Source organism: Poecilia latipinna, unplaced genomic scaffold (assembly GCF_001443285.1).
Source record: "Poecilia latipinna isolate Pla-1442-1.1 unplaced genomic scaffold, P_latipinna-1.0 Scaffold237, whole genome shotgun sequence".
In the NCBI taxonomy this organism is placed as follows: domain Eukaryota; kingdom Metazoa; phylum Chordata; class Actinopteri; order Cyprinodontiformes; family Poeciliidae; genus Poecilia; species Poecilia latipinna.
This window is the reverse complement of record NW_015112853.1, coordinates 226,139-253,018: the sequence shown is the minus strand read 5'-3', so window position 1 is coordinate 253,018 and position 26,880 is coordinate 226,139. Positions and strand designations below refer to the sequence as shown.

Genomic DNA, 26,880 nt, shown 5'->3' with positions numbered 1-26,880 from the left:
ATATTTTGTGTATATTTTATTCAAATTTCATGCTTTATCCATAGGACCTGTTTTGTCCCTATTCTCAAGAATCACTGATAAGATTAAGCAATTATCTATTTCTGACAGAAAACCATAAAAGAATTATAGAAAACTGCTAAAAGTTTTCGAATTAGTATGAAATGTCTCACTGGCTGATCTGCATTGGTGCATGATTGATGATTTATCCAATTAAATTCCAACTCCATTTCATACCTAATAATGTCAGGTAAAAATCAACTGTAACGAGATGAAATAACCACCACTCTCTTAGCCTCTGCTTTAAGTTACAGCCGAGTGAACGTGTTGTATTCTTTAATCACAAGGATACAAGATTTGTTTTGTCATTTTGAAGTGAATTTATGTAAAACTACTCCTCTCTGAGGATTTAATTTCTTCCCCAATAAGCTCACTTTACAAAACCCCACTTCCAAAACTTAAAGTAATTCTGTAAGGTGCAAACGTGATCCGTGAACAAGTTTTGTAATTTGCGTATTTTATTTCTACGGTTGACCGATCCTCATTATCATTTGCTGTTTATTGCTGACATTTAAAGGACAAGTCAGTCTGCAATGATTATCTGTTAATTAGATAATTGCATTTGCATTTGTGAAACGAAAACCAGGTGAGCAAAACAAACAGAAGTGTGATTATTTAACATGACTGTAATAACTGACTGAAAGAGCTCGGGGTTTTTAATTACACCAGCCCTTCTATTTGCTGTCTTTAATTATTCATTGCTAAAACAATAACAAAAAGCTAATTTACAGTTGGATTGTTGATTGCAAATGATTCAGTATAAATGAACTGTTTGCTTCGGATGTGACTCTGAGCACGGGTGTACTGGATGGCCCAGTTTGGAATCATGTCACATTAATTGCTGTTGAGGTAAGGTTGGAGCAGTGACCTTGCTGGCTCCTGGGAGAAGATGGAGCTTGACGTATGGATCTGCCAGCCCGTTGGAGTCCATTGCTTTCAGACCCTGTGGACACAGGCACACACAGACACATGCACATGTAAGATCAAAGGTGACATCACTGTGCCCCTAAAGACTCCTCACACAAGTGACAGGGTCAGCATAAGACGGCAAATACGGCCGACCACTCCAAATGGACTCGTTCCTCCTTTTGCCTCCGGGCTCTTTCTTTCTCCGCTTGTGTTTTCCACTCGCCTTGAAGGAACTCTCCAGTCAAGATTTACATAATTAACATCATGTGACAGCATGAAGCATGTAGCTTGTGGACGGCTCGTGTCCTTGTGTCTCTGCATGAGCAACCTAGCCACATTACCCAACCTTTCCCTGTTGTGTCGGGCTGACGAGCTGACGCCGCGTGTGGTGGAAACGTTTCCCCATAAAGGCTGCGAGACAGCGGCGTGACGTCTCGCTCAAATGCAAAAGAGCTGTTTTTCAATGGGCTTTCAAGGATGATTACGCACACGCTCCGACGATCTGTTTATATGAAGAGCATATTGAACACCGAGCGTACCTTTGCCTTGTGGATGGTGCAGTGAAGGCAGTTGTTCTCTTGATCAAAGAGCAGGCTGAACTCCAGCGTTCCCAGGTACGCTGGAAAACACAACAAAAACACTCCAATTACTGTCAGTCGGAAGCGCAGACACGGTCAGTCACACAGAAGCAAACTCGAAAAGCTCTGAGTCATGTTTGCAGCAGATGGCTTCTTAAAAACATAACACTGCCTTATATGAATTGATCTGTCTTGTCTGATTACTGTTTGTGAGTGAGCAGAAACTAGAGTCCCTCCTCTGCAACCTTGTGTAATAAATCATTGTCACATAAAGTGGGAGTGACAAAGAGTGCAGAAAAAAGTGCCTCACTCCACAAAAACTCCATGTTTACGTTCAAAAGAAAGACGCACAAATTGAAGTAGAGCAAACAGCAGCACATTCAGTCCAGTGCTGAAAAAAGTCGCCCTGTTTTAACTTTCAGATGAAAGAGTTTTAAACATTCAGCACACGTTTTATCCTCGGAGGCTGTAGTATTGTTGTAATTCCTGATTTGATCCTTCATTTTTAAGAACTGTTTTGTTTAGGATGTACGTTTGCCACATATCCCTCTGTGATCGGCTAATCAACACCTCATGAACAATTCCTCCCCAAAAAGGAAACACTGCTGAGAGAGGAACCTTTATCCAAGGTACCAGATCCATCATGAGATTAGTTTCTAATGAATGTTTTTGTTTGTAACCATATACTTTGTACAGTCTTTTTTTTTTTTTTGTAAAGTTCTCACAAGATTTTTGGGATTTCAAAATTGCACTTGAGCACCACTTTTCTTAAAAAAAACTTTTATTCAGCCTTCCTTTCATCCAATTTGGTTAGGCTCCTGATGGACCAATAAATGCTTGATAAGTTAGATCTTCAGTCAGTTGCAGTAACTCTGAGCATTTTTTCTCTGTATTCTGCTGTTGTGAGGTATAATTTGAGATTTTTTTGTCCTGTTAAATTTGTTTTGCTAAGAGAATGTCATGGTAGATCAATAATCTACCATGACTTTTGTTTGTAGTACTAGATCTCAATAATTTTATCATGTTCAGTTGAAATCTAATTATGTTTGACTGATGTTAAGTGAATTGTAATCGTGAAATTTACAGAAACATTCCTGTTTTCTGAAGAATTCATCCACTGATTGATTGGCAGACTGATTTTGAGATGATGACAACTCACTGTCATCGTCATCCGAGTCGAACACCTCCTCCCTGTCTCCGTCGTTCTCCCCTCTCCTCTCTCCATCCTTGAACCCTCCACCCGTCTCTCCGTTGAATGTCTCCTCCTTCAGGATCTTCTTCTCCCTGGGCGGCGGCGGAGTGCAGGGGTAGTCGTGAAAACGGGGAAAGAAGTCTGAGATCTGTGGGATGGGGAGGATGGGCCCCGGGCACACATTGATGGCAAAATGCTCCTGCATAGAGATCTTGACGGGCGAGGGCGGAGGAGGAGCTGCCGAGTGGGGCGTAGACGAGGGGGAGGTGGCGGACGAGGAAGGGCTGGGCGTGGAGGCGGGGGGGATAGCCAGGTGGGAGGTGGAGGGTGGGGGCGGGGGCTTTGAGAGACTCATCTGGACTGTCAAGCGGGACTAGAAATGAAGATCAGGAGGAGAGGAAATGAACGATGTGGGGAAAAAAAACAAAAACAAAACAAAGAATGACGACGTAGCCAGATCAAAATGTTCCTGTGAATTCACAGCTTTCTGTCGGTTTTTACAGCTGTAGCAACTCATCTGTAGAGCAATATGCTGAAATTCACACTCATATCAAGCATCTTGGAGAGGACAAAAAAAAAAAAAACTCTAAATATGCATCTGTTTTCATTCTCAGATTCAATCTCAAAAGCCAAAATAGAATACGCCAGAACCTTTGGCACTTCAAGTGTGACTCACACATGGTGTCAGCACACCAAGTCTGGGCGCTGAGTGAATATTCAAATGTATTGCTGTGAAGTACAAACGAATGATGTCACATGTGCCTCTGCACTTCACTTTAATCCCTCTCCCATCGCTCTCTTTTACTCATCTCCTTCTCATCTGCAAATAAAAAAACCACCCAGAGCAGTATTTACATAATACAATTTAAGACCAGTCTTTTACAGATTTATCACTAAATGGAGCACCAGAACAGTAACAGGACTGTACCGTCATTACACCAAATGCTGTCTCCTCCTATTTTCCTCGCAATGATTCAACAGGCACTTTATGAACCACCGGAGTCATTTACTGTAACAGTGACTACGTCAACACCTCTAAGAGGTGGGCGGTCTGTCATTCTTTTAATATGGTGCATGTGTCCATCACGTCACTGCTCATTAGCGGCAGCGCAGGACCGGTGATGCTTAGCGCTTTTGGAGTTCATTTTTGGATTTCTTACATTTATCTTCTTTTTATTTATCATCCTGGAGGTTCTTACGGGTTTGTTTGCACTCAAATAAAAGGCCTTATTTGAAACTTTATTCTTCATATTACACAAGAAGCTATTTGGTAAAAGCTTATTTAATATGAATTGAAAGAGTGGGAAAATTTGCTGTCTAAGTAATTCCTGCAAACATCAGATGTCCTTGGATGTCATTTCTGTGTTGGCCATGCTTTTTTTTTTTCACAGTACTGAAAAGTTTTTAAACCCCTGCTTTAAGTCCATAGCTAAAAATCAATGTTTAAACAGGACATTAATATTTGACTGACCAGTCGTGTTTCTCCTCTAAATGAAGCCAATAAAGGTCTGTATGGTGGCACAGCAGGTAGCACTACTGGCTGGCAGCAAGAAGGTTTTGAGTTCAAATCCTGACCATGGGTCTTCCTGCATGTTCTCCTTGTGCATGTTTGGGTTCTCAATGGCTGCTCCTGCCTCCTCCTGCTGATCTGTGACTGATGGGCTGTCAGTTCAAACACTGCCTGTCTCAGTCGTCCTGCCTGCTGATGGTGGTCGGTGGCGCCGGCGTATAGCAGCCTTGCTTATGTAAATCTGACCCTGAGAGTGATGGGAACTTTGAACGATGAAGCCGGCTGGATACTCTCAAGGGCTGGGTTACCAAGTCTCACCAAGCAGGACAATTCCTTTCACTTTCCTTTTAGACAAATATCATCTTGAGCATAGATTGGAAGTTTAAGGGAAGCAGATTCAGGTCAAACTGGCACAGATGTGAAAGAAAATCGGTCCACTGTTGTTAAGGACTCCAGCACAGAAAGCTGTTGCGGGCGTTCATTAAGCAGGCCTCAATGTTTCAAAAGATCTAGATGCCACTGGGTTCATACTGCCCCATAACACCGTTTTTTTTAATTTTTTTTTTTTTATCTATCCCTTCCATTGTTGTTACAATAAATTGAAGCTTTTGTGTATCTATTTGTTATTCTCTGTAGTAAAGCATTTTCATGAATTACAGAGATAAATGGTTGAACTTATTTATCTCAAAGAGTTTGATTTATTGAACATATTGAAACACTTTTTCTCAAGGTGTTTCAAAGGGTCTTAATCACTTCTCTGCATTTACACATTTCTATCAAATCAAAGATCAGTCTCTTGATCAAGGCACTTTAAAATGTGGCTGCGGAAAGTTGGATTTAACTCACAACCGTCTGATTCTCTGATGCCAAGGGTTAAAAGTCACAATAACAAGAGAGAGAGAACATATCAGAGATTTATTTATTTATGTCTTCAGAAATGTGCGTACCCTTCCTCTGTATTTGGTAGCAATACTTTTAAAACTGTACGGCACAAATCAAACATTTTGGGTCTCCTCCCACAAGCTTCTCACTAGTTTGCTGGAGTTGTGGCTCAGCCCTCCTGACAGAACTGGCGTAAATGCGTCAGGTTTGTTTGCCGTCTCATTCTCACATGAGCACCAAACATGGTGCCTTTCAGCATCTGGACATTTTTTTTTCCAAAAGAATGAACCAGGCTTATGCAGCTCCATAATTCTCTACCTACATCCTGGTTGATTTCATCTGACTTTGCCAAAAATAGTTAAGAAATAGAAACTTCTGATACTGAAGACATCAAGGAATGCATCTCTGACATATTCTTTCTTTCATTAATGTGTAATTTAGCAAATAGAAAAACGTTTGGTAATTCTGACCTAAAACAAGAGACGTTTGGTCTGATTTAACTTCTTTCTTTTCACATTCCACTGTATATGGTCCTTGTTTGGGCCACTTGATTCCATGAAACATAATAAATTGGGACTCCTGGTTAAAATAACATAAATCTAAACAACCAACTGCTAACAGATACTATTTATTGCAAAAGCATAACCACATTTTCTTACAGTAGCCTTTGAGTAGGACAGAGAAGCATTCCTGAAATCATTTGCCGCCGAAGCAGATACAAACGCCATTCTGGTGGGAAGGATTTGACTTGTGATTGACTCATGAAATGGCTGCAGGAATGGCCAAAGCTACCGAGGTACTCAATGGCAAATGGATGAGATTCAGTCCACACTGTTATCCCATAAATATATATAGAGATGTTTTTTTTATTTCCACTTTGGGAAGCTTTTTTAAGACCTTAGCTTTTGTCACCAAAAAACTCAGTTGGCATGTAGGAGGTGTAAAGACAACAGAAAATCTCAGATTTGTGAAAAATATTTGTGTTGCTCATAACTTATACATCTTTATGTGGGCATCTTTTCACTTTTAATCCACATTTGCATGCTATTCGGATGGAAAGTAATGCCATCTTTTTGTCTTATAGTGATTAGTGGGTATGTCTCATTATTAGAACTGTATCTTGGCAATGAAAACACACAGCATGTTAAAAACTTCTTCCAGTTCTTTGGCTGAAGAAGTGCTGATGACACATAACTACAGAATGCATGGTATTTTCCTAAACCATGCCTTCTTAGCAAAAACTGCCATTTCAAAGACTCACTAAAATTGATGTATCTTTACCCTGAAAAATACAATTATTATTATTGTTATTACAACATTTAGTCGTCTCCCATGTAAATTCTTATATCTGTGGTATCAGCATGGAGTTTCCATCCATATTACAAAAGTGTAATTGCATAAGTTCAGACAGAAAGGTTTGGACTCACATCTACAGTTTGTTGCTGGTAAAACCATTTCTATGTACAACAGTAAATTTCACACTTGAATTGAGAATAATAAAAAAAAAATTGACTGAAAAATATGTATTTATCGTGTTTTTCATTTCACCTGTTCACCTGTGTTTCAGTTCTCTCATATTATTTGTGTCTTCTTTTGTAAAGTTATCACATCACATTTTTAAAGCATTAAAAATCAGCAGAACAAAACAGACGACCACTGAAAGTGCAGCAACATTTTTCTCCCTCACGTTCCTTCACTCTTCCCTCAGTTTGTCAAAAACCTCCCCTGCGCGTGTTTCTATTAACTGAGATCATCTCTAGATACACACCACCGTACAGACGCAAGTGAAAACTCTACCAGCATGCCCCACCTTTTTGACTATGCTGAGCAACACTTCTGTTGCACGAGTGCACGTGTGAAGACTCGTCAAAGACAAGGACCCCAGAGTGTCTGCTCACATCTGCACCATTCATTCATTCATTCATTCATTCATTCATTCATTCATTCATTCATTCATTCATTCATTCACTGTTATGTAACAACACCAGGACCCGCCACTTGGTACATCTGTACGTCTGCATGCCGTTTAGCAAACTTCTTCAGATCCGTTCTTTCCATTTAGAGACATGCAGACGTGTGTACTCACACTTCCAGACACGCTCGCACCCACTCAAGGAGACAGCCGTCCACCTACCCAGGGACAGTCTTCATCTGTGCCAGTGCTCCATCTTGCCTGCTTTCACATCCTCTGTCTCTCACACTCTGTGGAGCATGCAGACCAGCTCTGAGTCAATATACCCTTCCGTACGCTCTCTCTCCCTCTCCCGCTCTCTCTTTTCTCCCTCCCCGTCTCTGTTCATCGTTCTCTCTCCTCCCTCTTTTCCTTCCCCTGTGGTTTTGACGTATCTGGTTGAAATCCTCATCAGTGGCTTTCAGGCTGTGCATACGACTTGGCCACTCACTTTCTCAGCAGCAAAGACATTTGCAAGAGCAAGAGATGTGGAGGGTGGGCTGGGTAGCAGTGGGGAGTTGAAAAAGGCTGGGACATGCAAAGTGGGTGGATGGGAAGGTGAGCAGGGATGGTAAGGTGGGGTGAGGGGGCACTGGGTTTGTGTGGATGAGGTGTGTGTGTGTGAGGCAGGTGTACCAAAAAGAGATGAGGAGGGAAAAACAGCATTTTTGCAGACAGAAATCCAGAGCGACACCAGCCTGAGACAAAAAACACAGAGATAGACAGACGTGTGCCATACCGGGGGAGGAGAGCGGATAGGAGAACACTGAGCACACACAAAAGGAAATATTGCTCCAGGATAAAACGAAACATGAAAAACACAAAGTGAAGGACAGAAAGGGGAAATTAAATCCGTCATGTTGACTGAGCTGGAAAAAGAAAAAGAAAAAAGAAAAAAAATAAACACTGCCAGCTATTAAATTACGCAGGCTGCTTTGTGTTGGCTGTTACTACGGCCAATATCAGATGAGTATATTTGTCTGTTTGTGTGCACTTGTGTCCAACTGTAGCAGCTTTCATCGTAGCAAGTGCCACCTGCCGCACTGATGAAATGAATCAGAGATGTTGGAATTAGACGATTTAGAAAGTGTCAAAGAGGAAAAACACAGCAATTGTTACAGCTTATAGCTCATTCTGGCAGGGCTTTTAAGGTAAGGAATGAGGTTTAGTAAGTTTTCACATCGGTGTACCAATCGAAAGTTGGTAAATTGAGAAGTTTGCAGAATATCATGGTCATCTTATTTAATTTATTTATTGAAATACTGGTATAGAAATGTTGGAAAATCCCTGCCCTAATCAACGTTCTGTGATGTTCCTGACCCAAAAGTAGGTTGGTGGGTTCACTAGAAAAATATTTAAGAAACACCAATCAGAGCTGTAATCAGAGGAACAAATGAGCGTGTTATAGTTAATAATAGCAAGCCCAGTCAATAATATTAATAGCTTTCCAGTAGAGATGGTGGGGAGGTGAGGCAGTTTAGGGGGGCTCTATTGCTCCATTGCGTAAACACATGCATTTACTTTGAGCTTCTCATTACCACTTCATAACCTCATCAATACTGTGTTAACAGACCATTACACAATTACATTCAGTTGCAAAGCGAATGTGAGAGCTTAAATGGCTTGGAAAGAGATAGATGGACTCTCAGTCTACCAACCTCCAACCATCCATCTAGAAGAAGGTGCTTTAGACTTGAAGTACAGACACTGAATGATTGGAAATGCAGGCAGAAGTAGTTGCAGAGCACACCTTACTTCTGCTCACATGAGTGAAATCAGAGTCAGATCAGGGGATCATTTCATATGTCATATATGCTTACCTGTGCTTAAGTTAGCTCAGCTAACACCAGCTGCTCTCAGACAGCTGCAAATCCATGATTTAAAAAAAAGAAAATGTATGCAGGTGAACACCAAAGACATACAAAAGTCTGTGCCAGGACAGGTTTCACATAATGTTTTCAGTATTATTATTTTTCTTTCAAATTGTACGTTTCTTATGTACTGCTGAGGGGCTCATTAACTTTAGAAGAAAATAAAATCACATATCCATGCTGGTATCTTGACAGAAGCATATTCAGGTTATTTATTCATAACCACAGGCAGGGGTTTCCATTTTGAATTGTTTTGTGGGCTTAAGATCACACGTACAGAATAAAGTAATTTTTAAATGAGATCTAGTTACCATCTGTGCAAGACAGTTATGCTGCACATATGTTGTGTAAACAAGAGAAAAGGAATTTCAGTTTTCAATTCATATAGGAATCAATGCTCCTAACTGCTTGATTATAGTTGTAGATGAGAACTATTTGAAAAATCTATTCAAACATCCTAGCAACCATTGTGTGTTGCATTGAACGGAATAGATAATATATAACATACAAAAATTCAAATTTTTTTAAACCATTGAGATGATAAAAGTTATTTTTTGTCAAAACATCAAAACATTTTGAGGTTGCAGCAAAACCTCACAGAAAAAGTCCCTGCACGTCGACATGACGTCATCTGTCAATTATTCCAGTGGGTTTGCCAGCAACTGACCAATCGACGGTCGCAATTTGTCCCGAAGTACACGCCCCTTACCTGGAGGAGCTGAACCGGGGTTCGTCATTGCTAACGCGCGACGGTCAAAAAGATGTTGAGAAAAACAACAGGAGGTCATGGTCCAACAATTTCAGGGGAACATGTAATCCCGACAGGCGTTACCCAGACCCCGTAGAGGACGGAATACAATTTATTGCAGGTCCCAAACTCAAACGGAGTCTGGAATAATGCAAGAGAAGGACCAAGGCCTGCAGCCGACCTCATGTCCAGTTGAATGAAACTGATTAACGGCAACTATCAAGTGTTTGTACGAAGGTAACTGGTTATAAGCAAATCATTTTTTGTCGTCAGGACACTGTATCATAGTCAAATCAAAGCTCAATAAGTGAACTTGATTTTATGTGTGTTAATTCCACAGGTAGCTCTATGGAAGCATGCAAATGTGCTTCAGTAACTGCAGTATTTACATTTAAGTACCTTTTTATGCTAATGTTTATTTTTAAGCATTTTCCTAAAGGTTGCTTTTCACAAGACGTTTTATTTAAGTCATTACTCACCCACTTCTGCTTCCGACAGCTTTCACACTCAAGTCCAACTCGACTTTGTTCCCCGTCATTCTTCCTCTGCGAAAGTCTTTGGCTTTGACCCTAATTTATCTGTTGTTTCCCGCAAATAACCTTACAGACTTGATGTAGGACTCGTAGGAGAATTTATTTTACCTGTTGTCTTTGCCTTAGTGTTGCCTGGTATATATATATATATATATATATATATATATATATATATATATATATATATATAGATAACAGCACCTTATAAAATGTTGACTTGTGGCAATTGGACATAGTATGTCTTATTTGAAAGGAATCTCCTAAGGGTGGGATTTTCAAGTAAGTTTACATTTTTGTACCTATTTTGCTGCAAATCGACATAGTTCTGAACTTTGATTCTGACATTACCATATTCTGTTTTATTTTCAAAGGCCTAATCTCAGCAATCGTTTTTACCATGTAATAAAAATAAATGAGCAAGATCAATACAAAACAGCAACTTTAGATACAGTAAATAAAAATTTTAATCACATTTAGATTTTGCATGTACAAAAACCCCCCCCACAAAAAACATGTTCTGCGTGCATTTTTGTTCTGTTTTAAATAAATCAATTCACTGGGTCTGCTCATGTTTGTGGGAACATTAAAGAATAACTTGAACATATCCAAACCGGTCAGTATTCGTCACATCTTCTGATGCTGAAACTGCACCAATCTGCTTCCAGCGTTGACTCTGGTTGTAGCTCAGTGGTGCCCCACAAATTAATGGTAAGCAGACAAGCACACTGCAGGCGTCCCTGAAAACCATCCTGTAGGAAGGGAGCAAGAGATGCTTCAGTAGAAAAATCTGTGCTGTGCTCCGAGATGATCTGATTCAGTACATCTGTTTACAGTTGCTTAACTCAGTGTTGTTATTATTATACAGAATAATAATAATTCTCAGCTCGTTCCTGTTAGAACTGTAATCCTAAAAGACACATTTTAGGAGTAGATTCCATGTGACTCAGAAAATGGTCAAATAAAATAAGACGCTTCCAACCATGAAGATACTACAGAAAATCAGTTTGTTCAGCCACTTATTCAGCTGTTCAGTCAGCTCACTTTTTGTGACTCACACATTGGTCATGTATCCAGACAACAGCATTAAAATCCTTTTAATCACTCACAGTCGATCTTTAAAAAAAGTATATTTGCAATATCCTGTCTGTAATGCTCATTGCTTATTTATTTATGTATTTATTTACTATTATTTTTTTATTTATTTTTAGCAGAAACTCTGTATGATGCTGTGTTTCCAGTTGGCCTGTTTTTGTTCCTGCTATACTGAGTTTTTTGCTCCCTCTGTTTTTTAGTCACATTTTTTCCTTTCCATGTATCTTTTCACTCCATAACCTGTTTAACTAGTATCAAAATCTTACTCTCAACAGCAAACTGCTAGCTGTAAAATAAGACTCCTAAAAATTGGAGACAACTTGCCCTTTTGCAAGTAAAATAGTTCACATGAAATGATCTAAACCAGGGGTGCCCTAGTCCAGTCCTCGAGAGCTACCATCCTGCAACTTTCAGATTAATCCCTGCTCCAACACACCTGAATCAAATGAATGGCTTGTTACCAGGCCTCTTTAGAGCTGATCCCGGTCTGTTAGAGTGAGGATACTTCTAAAAGTTACAGGATGGTAGCTCTCGAGGACTGGACTTGGGCACCCCTGATCTAAACAGATATATTAATATCCGTGCCTGATTGCGAAATCTACCCATTCATTCCACTAAATCCCTCCAGCATTCAAAAACAGTGAAGTTAAAAAAGTAATCACCAAACTTTTCTCTCCCAGAAAGCTCTGCACCAGCACTCGGCGTTGTGTGAATGAGTGGGAGCGCTGTCGTGTCCACAGATCCACAATGGAGCTGGTGCAGGTAATACTTCCCATTCAACAAGCTCTGGCTGAGTCACATTGTTCTCTATCCACAGTGTCATGGATTTATCTGGGTTGCTGTGTCCAGGCCTGTTCTCAGGAAGAAACCTAATCAACTGGGTTTGAAGAATGAAGTCTGGGCATTGGCACTGCGGCATCGATCTTTCTCAGGAGCAAACATTAGGAAGCCTCTCAAATGGATGTCTTAACAGTGGGAGATTGTCTTTAAGCTGCCAAAAGCGAACAGTAAATGTAATCGTCAGAAAAGTCAGAAGAAGAAGTGGCATTCAGCTAAAATCCCGATACGTCAAGTTAATATTTTTAATTCATCCCTCAGCCTTAATGCCATTTATAATTCGAGACGCCACATAATTTATGGTCGTAACATAAATAATAAACATCCACAGTGAGCGAGGAAGAGAGGTGTGAGAAGGACGGCGAGCCTGTGAGCAATGTGTGGAGGAGTATTCATCCAGTCCCTGCATGGCGAGATAATCTCCTCCCATTACTGGAGCACAAAGCATTGCAGGTTTTCCATTAAGTGTACAGCTTCTGCCTCTCCTGCCTCTCAGCCAGCTATTAACTTGGAGATTAGGTAAACCTCTATTTACATAGCGTAGAACCGGCTTATGCTCAATTATTTTGACGCGCAGGACCGACCAGGACAAAGAAATTATACATATCTGCGAAAAAGATCAAAGGAGTTGCTCACAGTTTCCCACAACTGCCGTCGGAAATGAATGCCGACGTTTCTTTGGCTCTTGAGTTATTCATCAGCTCCTTTTATAGATTGCAGAGCTGTGCGAGTTGGTGCAGCAACCTCTATCTGAGAGCAGAATTAAAATCCGTTTTTGATAAGAATTCGCAACACTTGACCTCCATGAGTCCTGCGCCGACCAGAAAGTTAACTTGGCTGGGTTTCTACGCAGAATATAGAAGTCAGTAGGATTTACACTTCATCATGTGAGCTGCGATTCTCCCTGTTGCTATCATTACTCTCAACAACCACGGAAAGAGTTTCATCACTCAGCAGTCAGAGAAATGTTGTCCACATGGGGTAAATAAGCACGACTTCATGACTGCATGTGACTTTGCATTGGTTCTGCTTCACCATCGACAGCATCCATCGTGGGTGGAGAGTCATTAGAAACAAACTCTCACTCAAACAAGTTGAACTCCTCACAGTTAAAATGCAGCTTGATTTTTTTTTTTCTTTTTAAAGTCTGCCTGTATGTCAAAAGCCGCTTCTGCCAGTTCACCTTCACTTCTTTGCCTTTAGTCATGTTGCTATCAAGTTAGAAAAAATGTTCACATTCATTTTAAGAAAGTAAAATGCAAGTGGTTGAGTCTTATCTGTTGAAAAAAAAAAATGGCGCTTCAGCAGGGAAACCCAAAAAAGATTTTTCTTATTCCTGCCACAACTTCAGCAATGTTGGTTGACTGAATTCATAAATTTAAACCTTACCACAAAAAATTTTAGATCTCCTGTATCTGACTTTTATTATCACTTACTTTTTTTATATTCCATAATTAGATTTCACTTACATGTAAGCCAGCCTTGTATGTATGTGTTTTCAAAACAGTGGATTCTGTGGAAACTCTCATTTAATTTGTTGGAAATGTTTCTGAAAAAAATAATACACCACTCCTATGTAGCCTTTACTTATTAACATAATGTGGAGCTTGTAGCATCATAACAAGCTACAGTTGTATTATAAAAACTAAAATGTACCATGATGTTGTTTCTGTGTTTTTAAGTCAACAAACTCCAGTTTTTTTGTTGTTGTTACTTTTTACATATAACAGAATCATAACAAAACTTGGATGTCAGCATGGTGTCAAAAATGTTGCCGTTGTGCTGTTCTTGCCCACACAACAAGTACAAAAGATGTTGAGTGCAACGGCGCTGCTAAAAAAAACAAACAAAAGAAGTCACCAATGAATCAAGCCATGAAAAGCACATCGTTCTGTTTTTGCCGTACTTTTCTCTGCCTTTTCGTTACCATCTGTAATCCCACGGCTCCTGCGTGCTGATGGAGTGCAGAGGTGCGAGGCAGGAAGTCGAAACTGACTCATGGCTTGTGTTTGGCCATTTTGCAGATGGAAGCAGTCATGGCACATGTGTCAGGCACTAAACATAGCAGGTGTTTGATCAGCTGGCCATAAAAGTAAAAAAAGTTCTCCAGCTTTTCTGGAGCCGGGTCGTTTCGTCTAGCTTACCAGCGGTGGGCGTGAAAGGACTTTATGCCTCGTTTCACTTTTTGTCACATTACACGCACAAAAGTTGATGTATTTTACTTGAGTTTTATGTGATACTTAAAACATGTTTCATGAGTTCACTTCTCCACAGTGCACTCAGTACTTTAAAGAAACACAGTTTGCTAAGTTTGCAACTGAAGGTCTTTTGGAGTAGGTCAGATTATCTATGAGATTTAATTCTGGACTTTAATTAGGTCATTTGCACATAAATGCACTTTGGTCTAAGCCATTCTGTCTTAACTCTGGATCTTTAGGGTCATTGTCCTGGTTAAAGGTGAAACTCAACCCCAGTCTCAAGTCTTTTAAAGCCTCTGTTTGGTTTCCTTCCAGGTCTGGCCGGTGCTCTCCTCCATCCATTTTTCCATCAATCAGCATCCTGGTCCCTGCTTGGAAAAACACCCTCCCCACAGCATGATGCTGGCACCACCACAGTTTCACATTGGCTAAGGTGTGTTCAAGGTGAAGTGCAGTGTTGGTTTTTTACCACACGTCGCTTTTTGCACGGAGGCCAAAAAGTTTAAGTTTTCATCTGATCTGATCAGAAGTATTTTGTTCCACTTGTTTGATGTGAGCCTCGTGGTTTGTCCAAAGCTGCAAACAGCCTTGTTGGCCTGTCACATAAAATCCTATCGAAATTAATTAACGTTTCTGACAAAGTTGGGGGAAAAAGTTCAATGAGTATTAATACTGTTGTAAAACACAATAAGACTGAGCTAAAGTTCATTGTGAGTTGTTATTTGATCAACGATGAATATAAGACAGACGGCGCTTTTTCCTTCTCTAAAAGGACTTTTTTAAAAGATTTTTGAATAGACTAAGTAGCATGCATGCCTTTTGTTCCACAGAAGCTGCTGCAGATGGCAAGCGTGTGCTTATTTCCTTTGACTATCTGATCAATTGTTTGTGCGGCCTTTAAATTCTCCTCATGAGTTGATAAGAGGAGGCAGTCATCGCATCCGAAGTCAACGTCAGTCACGGGAAACCGAATGAAAGCGAGAGGCAGTGAGAGTGCATCTTTTTGAACAGGTGGCTTGTTGATGTTCCCCCGGAGTGGCAGTTGGTGTCACAGGTGCAGCTTGAACTCCACATCACTCTACTTGGAAAGGGGCGTGGGGGTTGGGGGGAGCGATCACTGGTTCATGTTGGCAGGGAGCGCTGTTCTGTCAAGTGCATTATTCTTTTCACTGTGAGATACGTCCCCCATCTTCGGTCCTGAGAGGCTCCTGTTCTCAGAAAGTTTAAAAAAAAAAAAAAAAGCTGCACCCTTTGTCTCGCTGTCATTTGCTCTGGACTCTCCCTTTTCAAAGCTGCAGTCACCTTCCTACAGCATTGTACAGCTTCACCTTTCTCATATCATCAATGGTCTTTTGTTAATATTTCACACCTGTGCAGTGCTTTGCGAAAGGCCAAATCACCCCTCTTGAGTCTTTTCATTTTTTATAAAATTCCGGACTATTCTTCTCTGGGAAACGGCTCACGCTGCAACTTGTGCATTTTTTTTTAAACAGTAGTTCTCTGGCAACAATAATCCAGAAGCTCCTGTGTTTAATACAAACTGACAAACAGTGAGGTGTTGGTACTATGCAACAAAGAGTAAAAATATTTTCCTGTATCATTAAAGATTGTATGTTATATAGAGTAGACTTCTAGAAATTATTACTGTGATTCTTACTACACCTCTACTGAACAACCTGCTATACTCATTATAGAAAAACAACATTTTAACCAAAGAACAATAATCACCAGATAAACAGCAGCTCATTTTATTCCACAACCAGTTACTGTTTTTTTTTTTTCCTAAGGTGAGCTAATTTTCTCAATTGCATTGTAAATCTCTAATAGTACAAAACGGCTGAACATATTGTAGTTTTACAATATTGAATTAACTGCTTACTTTGAACTGTTGTAAATCCAGTAATTTTTAAGTCTTGCCACACATTCTCTATTGGATCTAGCTTCAGCCTTCGACTGAGCCAGTCTAACATGAACATGCCTTAATCTAAATGCATTGCCCTGCTGAAAGCTGAACCTCTGCTCCAGCCTCAAGTCTTTTGCGTCCTAAACAGGTTCTCGTTTAAGAATGTCCTGTGTTTATCTTCATCCTTCTTCCCATCAGCTCTCCACCATCAGGGTGATGTTGCAGTGTCAGTTTTCAACGACAGATAGTGTTTTCTATGTAGCCTACTAAATTGTTTTGATATGCCATATGAATAAATAATTTTGATTAAAGTTTGTTGCAGTGTAACTCGTTGTAAAAAGTGAAGGGGAACATTATCTGACTGCTCTGTTTGCCCTGAAGTCCAACAAGCAGACTGTCATGCAAAAAAGGTGTGTCCTTTTTTGTGAAATGTGGGATCTTAAGGAAGTTGTCATTTTTCTAACGTTGTGTGACAGGCCCAGGCAGCGTAGGGAATAAAGGAATGACCCCTGTCAAATGCAATGATACACTGACACAGTGATATGTCCTCAGGTTAAATGTGTTATTTTATTTTTGGTTTATTCTATATTTTCCCGCTTGCTCTTTTTAGTGCCAGTGTGCGCCAGGGTCCCTGTGGTGGTTTATCTTTTCCTTTGGTTTGATATCTTGATCTCAATTCAGTGTTACAGCGCAGAGAGCTGCGCTAGAAACACAGCTCAGGAGGCTCCAGGTTACCTCATTTCTTGCTTTGTCTCTCGTGAGATTGAAATACTCTCCTGCTGATGCTGATCAGCAGGAGAGTTTGCTGTTTGAAACAACCAGCCGGCTGTTTCAACTCTGAAGTACAGCCTCGGCAACACAGAAATATTCTTTGCTACTGACCCAATTAGGTGATGTAAAGAACCTCTGGATCGTGTTTATTTCTCTCTCTCTCTCTCTCTGTCTCTCTCTCTCTTTTTGGCAAACAGCTTTGATTTCTCTTGCAAATGAGAAATTGGTGATTAATTGTGCATCCACTTTCTTGCCTTTCCACTCCTTTAAACTACAACAAAAGAAAAAAAATCTATTCCTACCTGGGTTTGCCCCATCAGCAGAGTCCCATAAATAAAATAGGTGGGCAGAGGGAGGTGGTGGAGAGAAGTGTGACCCAGAGGCAGGACTGAATACAGAGCGAAGGGGGAGCAATGAGCCAACTGCTCCAGATCAGGAGTGTGAAGGTGACTTTAGAATAAAAAAGATGGAGATGACAAGAAAGAAAAGAGTAATAAACAGATGAGCAGAGAATATGATCTAAAGGAGTATAGCAGTAAGATTGATTGGGGAAGAAATGGGAAGAAGCATCATCTGAAAAACGAAGCTAAGGGAAGAGCAAGACTGATGAACCTCGGCACAGTTTCTGCAGCAACGCAAAGAACAATCCTCTTCAGATCTCATTCCAGGACTTCAGAAGCATGTCCAAAGAAGAAAGAAAACATTGTACAACATCAAATCAGAGCACGATTAAAGTGGTGGACATGTGGAGAAACCAGTGATTGTTGCGAGGTGTGAAGCCAATGCCCCTCGGCAGGACTTCTCGCTGTGCCTAATGAGGCAGCAGTGCAGGCAATTAGTTACCTATGTGACATCATCAGTCACCAAGAAGTTAACAAATCATTAACCACAAGACGCCTCGAACAGCCTCTGTTCCTCAGGCCATTTGGTTTTGCTCACATACAAACGGCAATGTTTTGTTTTGCTTTTCCTGTGAAATATGATTTCTTCTCTCACTGGAAGAAACAAAAAAACAGTGAGACTTGAAATATTAGAGCTGATCAGAAATTAGAGTGGAAATGCATATCTTAGGAGTTGTTTTACCAACAAAATTGACTCGAAGCATGACGTTTTTTGTATGGCTATGCTGAGATTATAATCATATAATTAAGATAGTCTAGGCTTGAGGTGGAGGCATGACCCTCTTTACTTAAATGCAGCAATGTTCAGTTAGGATTAGTGTTGGGCTGTATTCACTTTTATTACCTATGTGCTTTCCCTAAAATGAGCCTGGTGTGTAATGTAATTCTAGCTGCCTGGACATGTTTAATGCATAATGCATTATAATACATATTATAGATACTTATTCATACACAGATGTCAACACATCTGTAGCGTCTTTTCTATGCGCCTTATATATGAAAAAAGTTTTAAAATAGGCCATTCATTGAAGGTGCACCGTATAGTGTGGAAAATACGGTAGCCCCTCTGGGACTCCTGGAGGAGCTTTCTCCAAGTCTATAAACCACGTAAGCTGTTTGTGGGTACGCCTATGCACTCTCCAGGATCCTGCTGAGAGTGTAGAGACCATCCAGTGTTTCATGGCAAGGACGAAAACCACACCGTTTCCTCTGAATCCGAGGCTTAATTATCCAGCGTGCCCTTTTCTCCAGTCTCCAGTGTCTCTCTGTCAAACCCCGCTGTAACAAATCTGAACTGTTCCTTAAAAGCAATTATTTTATTGTTGACTCATGAGTTATCTGGAAAAAAAAAAAGCTACTGTAAATGCAAAATTCAAAAATGAATCAGCATGCACAGTATATAAAATACATTGGGGTTGTCAGTGAGCTTATCTGTAGTGGCTCCCAAATTAATCACCATCCAGGGTCCCATATAACCTTGGGCCAACCACATAATTACCACTTGGCAGTTGGTTCCTTTAAATTGCATCACTGCCTTCAGCCAGTCCATCTGCTAACCACTAAAGAAATATGCTATGCCCAAAACCATCTTAAAAGATGATGTTGTGGATAATTAGCTCTGGACGTTTTGCTGCACTTCACAACAGGTGATGGGAATTGCTGGAGACGTGAGTTGGACATTTTATTCCTCCCTCGTGTCTCGAAGACAACAGAAAACACCACATTTCTTCCCCCCCACCCCCCAACTTATTGAAAACGACAAATGAGCCTCCCCCAGGGAACGTTTTGAATTGTTATCAGCAGCTGATACGTATTGGTACATATCAGCACTGCACAGAGTGGAAAGCAACATGCATATCAGCAGAAAAGAGTATCAAACAACAACTCTTATCAGCACACACACACACTCTGCAGAATCTGCTGCTGCATTCACAGTCGACTGCACCCGCTGATCTATCTGACTCCATGCTACTGAGTTGGATGGTTCATATCTGTAGGAAGTCTGGAGCAAATGGTGGAGGCATTTGTGATCACACATGCCCACTCACCCTGGACATGTCCGCCTTTGCAGGAAGGAAAATGGCTCTAAGGGATCATTGGCATTAACACCTACCAAGCAATAGTGAGATTCAGTTGGTCTTAGCTGTAAAACCGTGAGACGGAGCAATCAGAGAGGGATTTAACAACACTAAGGAGAAAATCACACAATCTCAATGTATACCTTGATTCAAAATACTGCTACAACCTGATGAAGATTGATATAAACTCCAAACTATTTAAGGTACACCTGTTCAAGTGTTAGCAAAAATAGTAAATTAATTGCTGACTTTCACGATGAGGTCAGAGTTGAATGGTCAAACTTGTTTGCAATAATGGAAATGCAACGGTAATTAAAATAACCACTTGCTCTAATCAAAGCATGAGGAACGCCGTCACTGAAAGCACAACATGTGGAGCAGATAAGCTACAGCAGCACAAGGATATACTGTGTGTTCCACTCCTGTCAGCTAATCACATGGTAAGATTTTTATACAGATTTTTGACCCAATCTTCCCCTTCCGACAATCTTAAAGACGACTGGATTATGATGATGGCTCTAAAGATAACACGAGGAGATACTGCTGCTGGGTATAGTGCGCCAAGAGGGATCTCGTCTGCTCAGAAGGACGTCTGGGCCACTCCGACTTCAAATTGAGGATATTCAGCATGTTGAATTGACATGGCCAGTGTGTGGGGTTATTCAGTGCTGTCAGAGTAAAGAGGGTGGAATAAATAGTCACGACACGCTTTTCAGCATTTTACGTGTTTAAAACATGAAAACCTTTTTCCTTTCATGTGACACACGACTGGCCTGTCATGTAAAGTAGCTTTAAAATCCTCTCAAGTTTGTAATGAAATGCTCTAGCAGCATAAATACCTTTGCAAGGCACTGTAAAAATCCACCAGTCAGCCTTATTTGTGGCTGAATTAAAATAGCTTGACACAAAAAAAAAACAAAAAACTGCGAGTGCTGAATCAATTAGAGCAGAATTCAACCAACCAGCTTCTTCATTGAATGAATGCACTGCGCTGAAGCAGCTTCAAAAAGTGTCAGAGGCTGCATTTTTATTTCCCTTTCTTCTTAAACGGATATGACCCGTTCCCTGTTTCTGGACCTTCAGGATGGAAGCTGTGCGAATAATTCAAAGGCCAACTCTCCATTGGGAGCTGACTGATGTATGAAATACACATTATTGCACTGTCTTGTTTCTTTTCTGCAAAGGTAAGGGTTGGGATAAGTTCCCACCTCTTCATAGAAAAAAAGAAAAAGAATAATCAAAGCGCGAAAGAAGGGCTTTGGTCAGAAGGACTAAGCATATTTGAGTGTGGCGAAAGCCTGATTGCACTGGGGAATCGGTTCTTTCACTGTTTCCCTCTGCAGTGCCGCCTCAGTGAGCAAAGAAAAGAGAGAAAGCAGCACAACTGGGAGGAAAGCTGGGAAGCTAAGCTGCTTCTCCTGCAGTTTCTGTTTTGTGTGCAGCACAGTAGAGTCTTTGCTCTGGTTACAACACGGGTAGCTATCGAAAACAAAAAACGATGACTTAGCAGAATACTTCTCCTCTTAAAGAACGATTTAGATAAAAAGTACTGGTCTTATCTCCCTTTCTTTATTTCTCACCTTACTTTAAAGCAAGGTGACATTTACATTTGAATCATGTGCCATGCAGAGGGTTCATCCAATGAAATGAAACAAAGTTCAGGCAGTAACTTCTCCAGGGCAAAAGCTGAATGTCAAGGAGAGGAATAACTGTACTCTGCCGTTTTATCCCCTGTTACGCAAGGACAAAGGTCCTTTCATTTATGTTAGATTTGTTCCTTTCAAAATTGACAGCCATAATGTTCCTCAGGAACTGAAGCTAAAGTTGATGTTCCCTTTCAATAAGCATCAACATAATCAAGCAAAAATCCACTTCTGGCTAGAAATTGGCATTTACTCATGAAATTAATTCATTGAACTTTTCTTTATTTGCTTAAACTTTTGTTTTTATCAGGATGAAATGATCACAAAATATCACTGAATTCTAACAGCTATTTTAGTGTTAAAATTCAGGTGTAGATTGTATTTTTCTAATTTTCTAATTACACTGATTGACGTTGGTACGCGTTTCACACCAAAGCATGTTCATGTTTGAGACACAGATAATTGTGTCTTCTGGTACCAAGTGTGCAAATAGCTGGTTCAATATGTGAAAACCTAAAACCTAAAAGTGTGTTTGTACTCATGATGAGGGTATTTAAACGTCTGACTGGGACTATGAAATTGGCTGCCAAGCAAAGACAGATTCCCAGATTATTCTTCCGTCTGTGGAGCGTTTTTCTCTTTTTAGATGTTAGCTAATTAATCTTGTGAATGTTGAAATTCCTCCCTCTGTTTTCACTTCACTTATTTAAATAGGACTTTTTCACACATGTATTATCAGCTTGCTCAGAGACTTAGTATCCAGTGAGCAGCTGCCACACCAGTCATGTGGATGTCACCAAGGGCATTTTTCCTCATTCTTAATAAAATCCTAGTAAATTCTATATTTTACCTTATAAACAGAAATGATTTATTGTAGTCATGTGTCTTGTGTTTTTAAACTTAAGGTGGTATTTTATTGCATAACACCACCTGCAATGCAGACTGATATAATTTTCACATCATGTTTGGTGATTATTTTTTATGGTGATAAAAATCAAAGTCCTAACTTGCAAATGGAGAGCTGTGTTCATTCCAAGCAAACCAGTAAAAACTGAAACCGATCCGGGTGCCGTAAATGTCTCGTCTCCTGTTAGATCCCGTTGCTGCCTCTTTTGTTCTTGAGCAGCCGCGTACATCTTTAATCCTGACATATTTAGCTGGATAATCAGCTCTCATCATATAATCCCCGGGTTAGATAATAGGCACTTCATACTCATACGTTCCACCTGCACCCGTCACCCAAGAAGCCCAAAACGAGAAGAGCTGTCCGAGTAAGTAAGCATCGTCGTCATTATAATGTTTGTCTTATTTTATTGTGGTTGGAAACTGAGCAGCCTTTTATCAAACTACTTATCTGTGCAGATGATTTATAGTGAGGTGCTAACCTGTTTTACTCCGTGCTCTTTAATAATTCAGCTTGCGTCCGCGTTGACTCATTTGTCGGCTGCAAGCTGTCTACTCCGCACAGGCCACGTCTGAAGCAGCAGCCCCCGCAGTTTCTAATGAGACTCACAGCCATTTCCTCTTGGGTACATATTATTTGATTATCTGGACTATATTTTTCCGTGCGAACAGATGGCCAGACCTCCGCTCGCATTTGTTATTCTTCAATATTTGTGCCCCATGCTTGTTGCTTACTGTGCACTTTGATCAGGCTGGCCTCCAGAGTCTGTCGGAGGGAGGCGAAGTAATTAGGCCAGAATAATGCAAAAAATTATAATTGTGTCACTAAAACTGAGAAAAAGGTCTCAGTTCGTGTTCTGCACTTGAAATTACTCCATAGGTGACGGTCTCATTTTGGAGCACTGACCTGAAATCGGTGCTGGAGGGAAGGTGGTGGTGGGGAGTGATGTCAAAGGGAGGATATGCTACAGAGGTGTCAAAATAGGTGAAGATGAGATGGAGTGCCAGACCCGACAGCATCGTCGTCGCTTGTTTATAGATCAGACACCGGGTACCTAAGCCCGCTGCGATTGATTGTCTTTGAACTGGACAGCAGGCGAATAAAGATGATGCGAAAACAGAAAGGAAGAGATGGAGAGTCAGTGGAGCATCACTCCAACTCACTGTTAGCTGAGTGGAGAAATGTGTGTTTTCATGATTACTAACTTATGTAAGACTTCTGCTTTTATTCCTGTACCTGGATGTGATTGCTCATGACTACCAACCATGAGATCTTGTATGTTACTTATTCAGGATTTTCTTTTGCCTTAGGCTTGACTTTAATTTAGTCTTAAAGACTATATAAATATAAAATAAGTATTGATTGATTATTATGGATTGTATTGGGATTTAACTCGACGAGCAAATAAGAAGTAGCTCATAAATTGTGAAGAGGAAGAGAAAAAGATTTTCAAGAATCAAAATCTGAAAAAAATGGTAGAGATTTTCACCCTCCTTTACCACGATACCCATAGAAAGCAAACAACCAGTCTCAATATAAATTTAGCTTTTAAGTTGATATCGCAGAAGGAAACATTTGAGAAACGGCATCACAAAGTCCTAGAAACACAGCAGGCTGGTCAGGAAGAACGTTGTGGAGAAGTTTAAGACGGAGTTATGAAACAACAGCCCAAGTTTTGAACATCTCTCAAAAAACCTAAAATAATTAATCTGAAGATAAGTATTGCAGACCTCCAAACTTACTGAGACATGGCTGTCCAGTAAAGCAGACAAGGAGAGCAGCAGACAGGCTTGTGATCATTATGAAAGTGCAGAGATCTGCAGCTGAGGTAGAAGAATCTTTCAGAAAGGCAAACATTAGTTCTGTATGCTACAAATTCAGGAAGGCATTGCTGAGTAAAGCCAAAAATAAGACCTCTTAGTTTTCCTGATGCCATGCAAGGAACATAGACTGGTGGGGAAAACAATTATTCTGGTCATGTCCCCAAAGGCATTGATAGATGTGGAGGACCATAAAGCAGGCAAAGGAGCAGCAGAGATAGAGCAAAAATTAAAAAAAAAGAAATGTTTAAAAAGAAACAAAAACAAAGTTTAAGGTCCAGAAAGCCAAAAACAAAAGAGGGAAGACAAACGGGAGAAACTCTGGCAATCGAGGAATGATGAGCAGTGTTGAGCAGATGAAGCAACGATGACTAAGGAGCCAAAGGGGTATAAATACTGGGAGAATTGATGAGTGGAACAAGAAACAGATGTGACTAATGAATAAAATGGAAGCAGCTGAGACTGCAGTCAGAGAGCACAGACAGAAAGAATCAAAGAGAATATGCAGCAGGACAGGAACCGAACACAAACCAGAAACTAAGAGAAAGAAATCACAAAGTAAAGAGAACAGAATGGGCCACACTATTAAAAATAAAACTGGATTCTACTAAGAAGAAACTAAGTGAATCTAAATTTCCCAAACGTGATAAAATCCAATAAGATGAGATAAAAAATAAATAAATAAATAAATTTGGCCTGCATGGAAAAAGTAATGTGTGGTAGAACTTAACAATACACTAACTTTACCATGAAGGCACTACCCACACGGTGTATAGTGGTGGAAGCATCATACTTTGAAACATTTTGCCATCAGCAAGGAAAGGAAAGTAGTTCAAAGTTGTTGGGTATAGCTAATTACATAGCTTTTCTGGAAACAACCCTGGTAGAGTCATATAACAAAAGGGTTTAAATCAAAATGTATTTATCTTCCAAAGCATTGGGTGGGCTCAAAACAAATGCAGACATACTTTACAGATTTTGAGAATCCTTTATCGTTCTTCTTCCACTATGTTTTATTGGCCTATTACATAAAAAATTAAAAATACATAAAAGTTTGTGGCTGCGATGCAAGAAAATTTGGAAAAGTTCAAGTGGTCCTAAAATCATCTGGGGTCTGGAGGAGCTGAGTGGGAGATTCGCAGGAGGAGGTTGTGATCTGTCATTCAAGGACATTTTTAGTTTTTGTCTCATCACTAAAACCGTAAAAAGTTAGCGGCGTAAGATGACGTATTTTCCTCCACTGCACGCTCATGCAGTGGAGGATGCTGGTACTTATTTTCTCTCGGAAAGAAATGTCAAGAAATCCTAATTGAAGTTCAAGCCCCCGTGTGCTCCAGCCCTGTTCCCTTCATATCTCGTTCCCAACCTGCTCTCCATCTTCAGCTGTGTTTGTTTTTGCCCAGTCCACCTGGCCCTCTATTTCATTACCTCAATTAGAGTGATTAGGATCTAAAATTGCTTGTGTCGGCTGCAGTGATTGACAGCAATTGGCCACTTAGGGAGGAGAGCTGAAGACACGCAGAGTGCTGCTCAGTGGCTTGTGTAGCGAAACCCGCATGTGCTGCCGGCTGTGCTTGTGGGGTGTGTTTGTTTACTCTGATGGGAGTTGTGCTGGAAGGTGAGAATAATTCATGCAGGCTTCATAGAAAGTGAAGACAACATGCTTGAGATACAACTGAAACATGAATGTTTTAAAAAAAAAAGAGCAGGCAAGTCAAAAGAGAGCTGAGGATAGTGTGTGTTTTTTGTTTTTTTTTGCCCTGGATTTAAGTAACCTTTGCTTCATGCAGCGAATACAGATTTCTTCCTTAAGGAGCAAACCAAACCAACTTGAATGGGACCAAGATAACCTGAGTAAGCACTAAAAACGGTTTTCTACATGTTGATTTCAGAAGTTAAGGAACAACGCAATCGAAACCAACAAGTGAAAAAATAATTGCCTCCAAAATCTAATAACTACTTGTGTCCCTGTATGCAGCAACTGTGCTTTTACATTGCTGTGGAGAAATTTGGACCCGCTCTTCTTTGCAGAATTGTTTTAATTGAGCCACAATTTGATCCTTCTCCCGCTGCATTACAGAAATGTGCAGAGCTGTTTCGCAAACCGTCGGCTGGACATTATCGCAAAGGATTTTATGGTGCAGAAAATTCCATCAGTTATGGCAAGACGTCAAGGTGGCAGCAGGCAGTCATAGCATCATCTACTGTTTGCATTCTGAAATGCTGCGTTTTAGTTTTATACCAGAAGTCAAAGGACGCACGCACAAAAAGTGAATCGTCATGATGTGTTTGGACAAATGTCAGAGGGATCTTTGGGGTCTTTTTAGTTAGCGATGTCTTTCTTATGGTTGTGTGACCAACAGGTGGAGATCTTTCTAAAAGTAACAAGATGCACCTGAACACAGATTTAACAGTGCACAATATGTTATTTAACAATTTCTTTAAAACATTTCTTTTTAAAAACGAGGCTTCAGGCCCACTACTCGGTCCCTGGAACAAAACACAAAAGGAAACAGGACAGACAAGTTCAATTATTCCAAAAGAAATAAAACATGCCATGCAAAAGAAATTAGTAAATCAAACAAAACAAATTAGTAACTTCAATCACTAAACAAAACAAGGGAACAAATAGTTGTCATCTGCTTCCAAATGCCCTTCGATGGGGCCAGAGGAGTAATGCCCCGCGCACACAGCCTGCCCAATCCGCAACAGGTTTAGTTGAGCGGCCCAATCAAACAAGACAAGACAGCAGAGCGTCCAAAGCGCTGCAGCTCCAAACACTATCAAGTGCCCAGGGGTGGAAACACAGCCTAACCCGGGAGGAAGCGGGTCAGCGGGTGAGGACCAGATTGAAGCCGCCCGCCACAGCAACCCCCAGCTGCAGCCGGCAACGCCATCAGAGCAACAGATCGCAGACGAGTCGACCAAACCCACAAGCCGACATGTAGCCGCCGACCGTAGCAACAGTGGGAGAAACAAAGACGCACGCACCTTGCAGCAGC

General features: G+C 40.6%; 2 protein-coding genes across 5 annotated transcripts in view; one reads left to right on the top strand and one right to left on the bottom strand.

Annotated features, from left to right (window-relative positions):
* Positions 1–7,415, bottom strand: part of doc2g (double C2-like domains, gamma) — a 48,734-nt gene extending 41,319 nt beyond the window's left edge. The window contains exons 1-4 of the mRNA XM_015032282.1: positions 7,263–7,415; positions 2,704–3,109; positions 1,506–1,585; positions 926–1,000 (exon numbers count right to left, since the gene is read on the bottom strand). Coding sequence (XP_014887768.1) covers positions 926–1,000; positions 1,506–1,585; positions 2,704–3,091 — 543 coding nt within the window. The 5' untranslated portion in view covers positions 3,092–3,109; positions 7,263–7,415. The remainder of the gene's footprint in view (positions 1–925; positions 1,001–1,505; positions 1,586–2,703; positions 3,110–7,262) is intronic.
* Positions 7,416–22,357: 14,942 nt separating this feature from the next.
* Positions 22,358–26,880, top strand: part of cabp4 (calcium binding protein 4) — a 36,619-nt gene continuing 32,096 nt past the window's right edge. For 2 of the 4 annotated variants that reach the window (XM_015032280.1, XM_015032278.1), the window contains exon 1: positions 22,358–22,425. Coding sequence is in view for 2 of the 4 variants with exons in the window: in XM_015032279.1 (XP_014887765.1) it covers positions 25,478–25,496 (19 nt within the window). In the remaining 2 variants the exon portion in view is untranslated. Of the gene's footprint in view, positions 22,426–25,378; positions 25,497–26,880 lie in introns of those variants that run through there. The other 2 variants (XM_015032279.1, XM_015032277.1) reach the window with 1 other exon arrangement.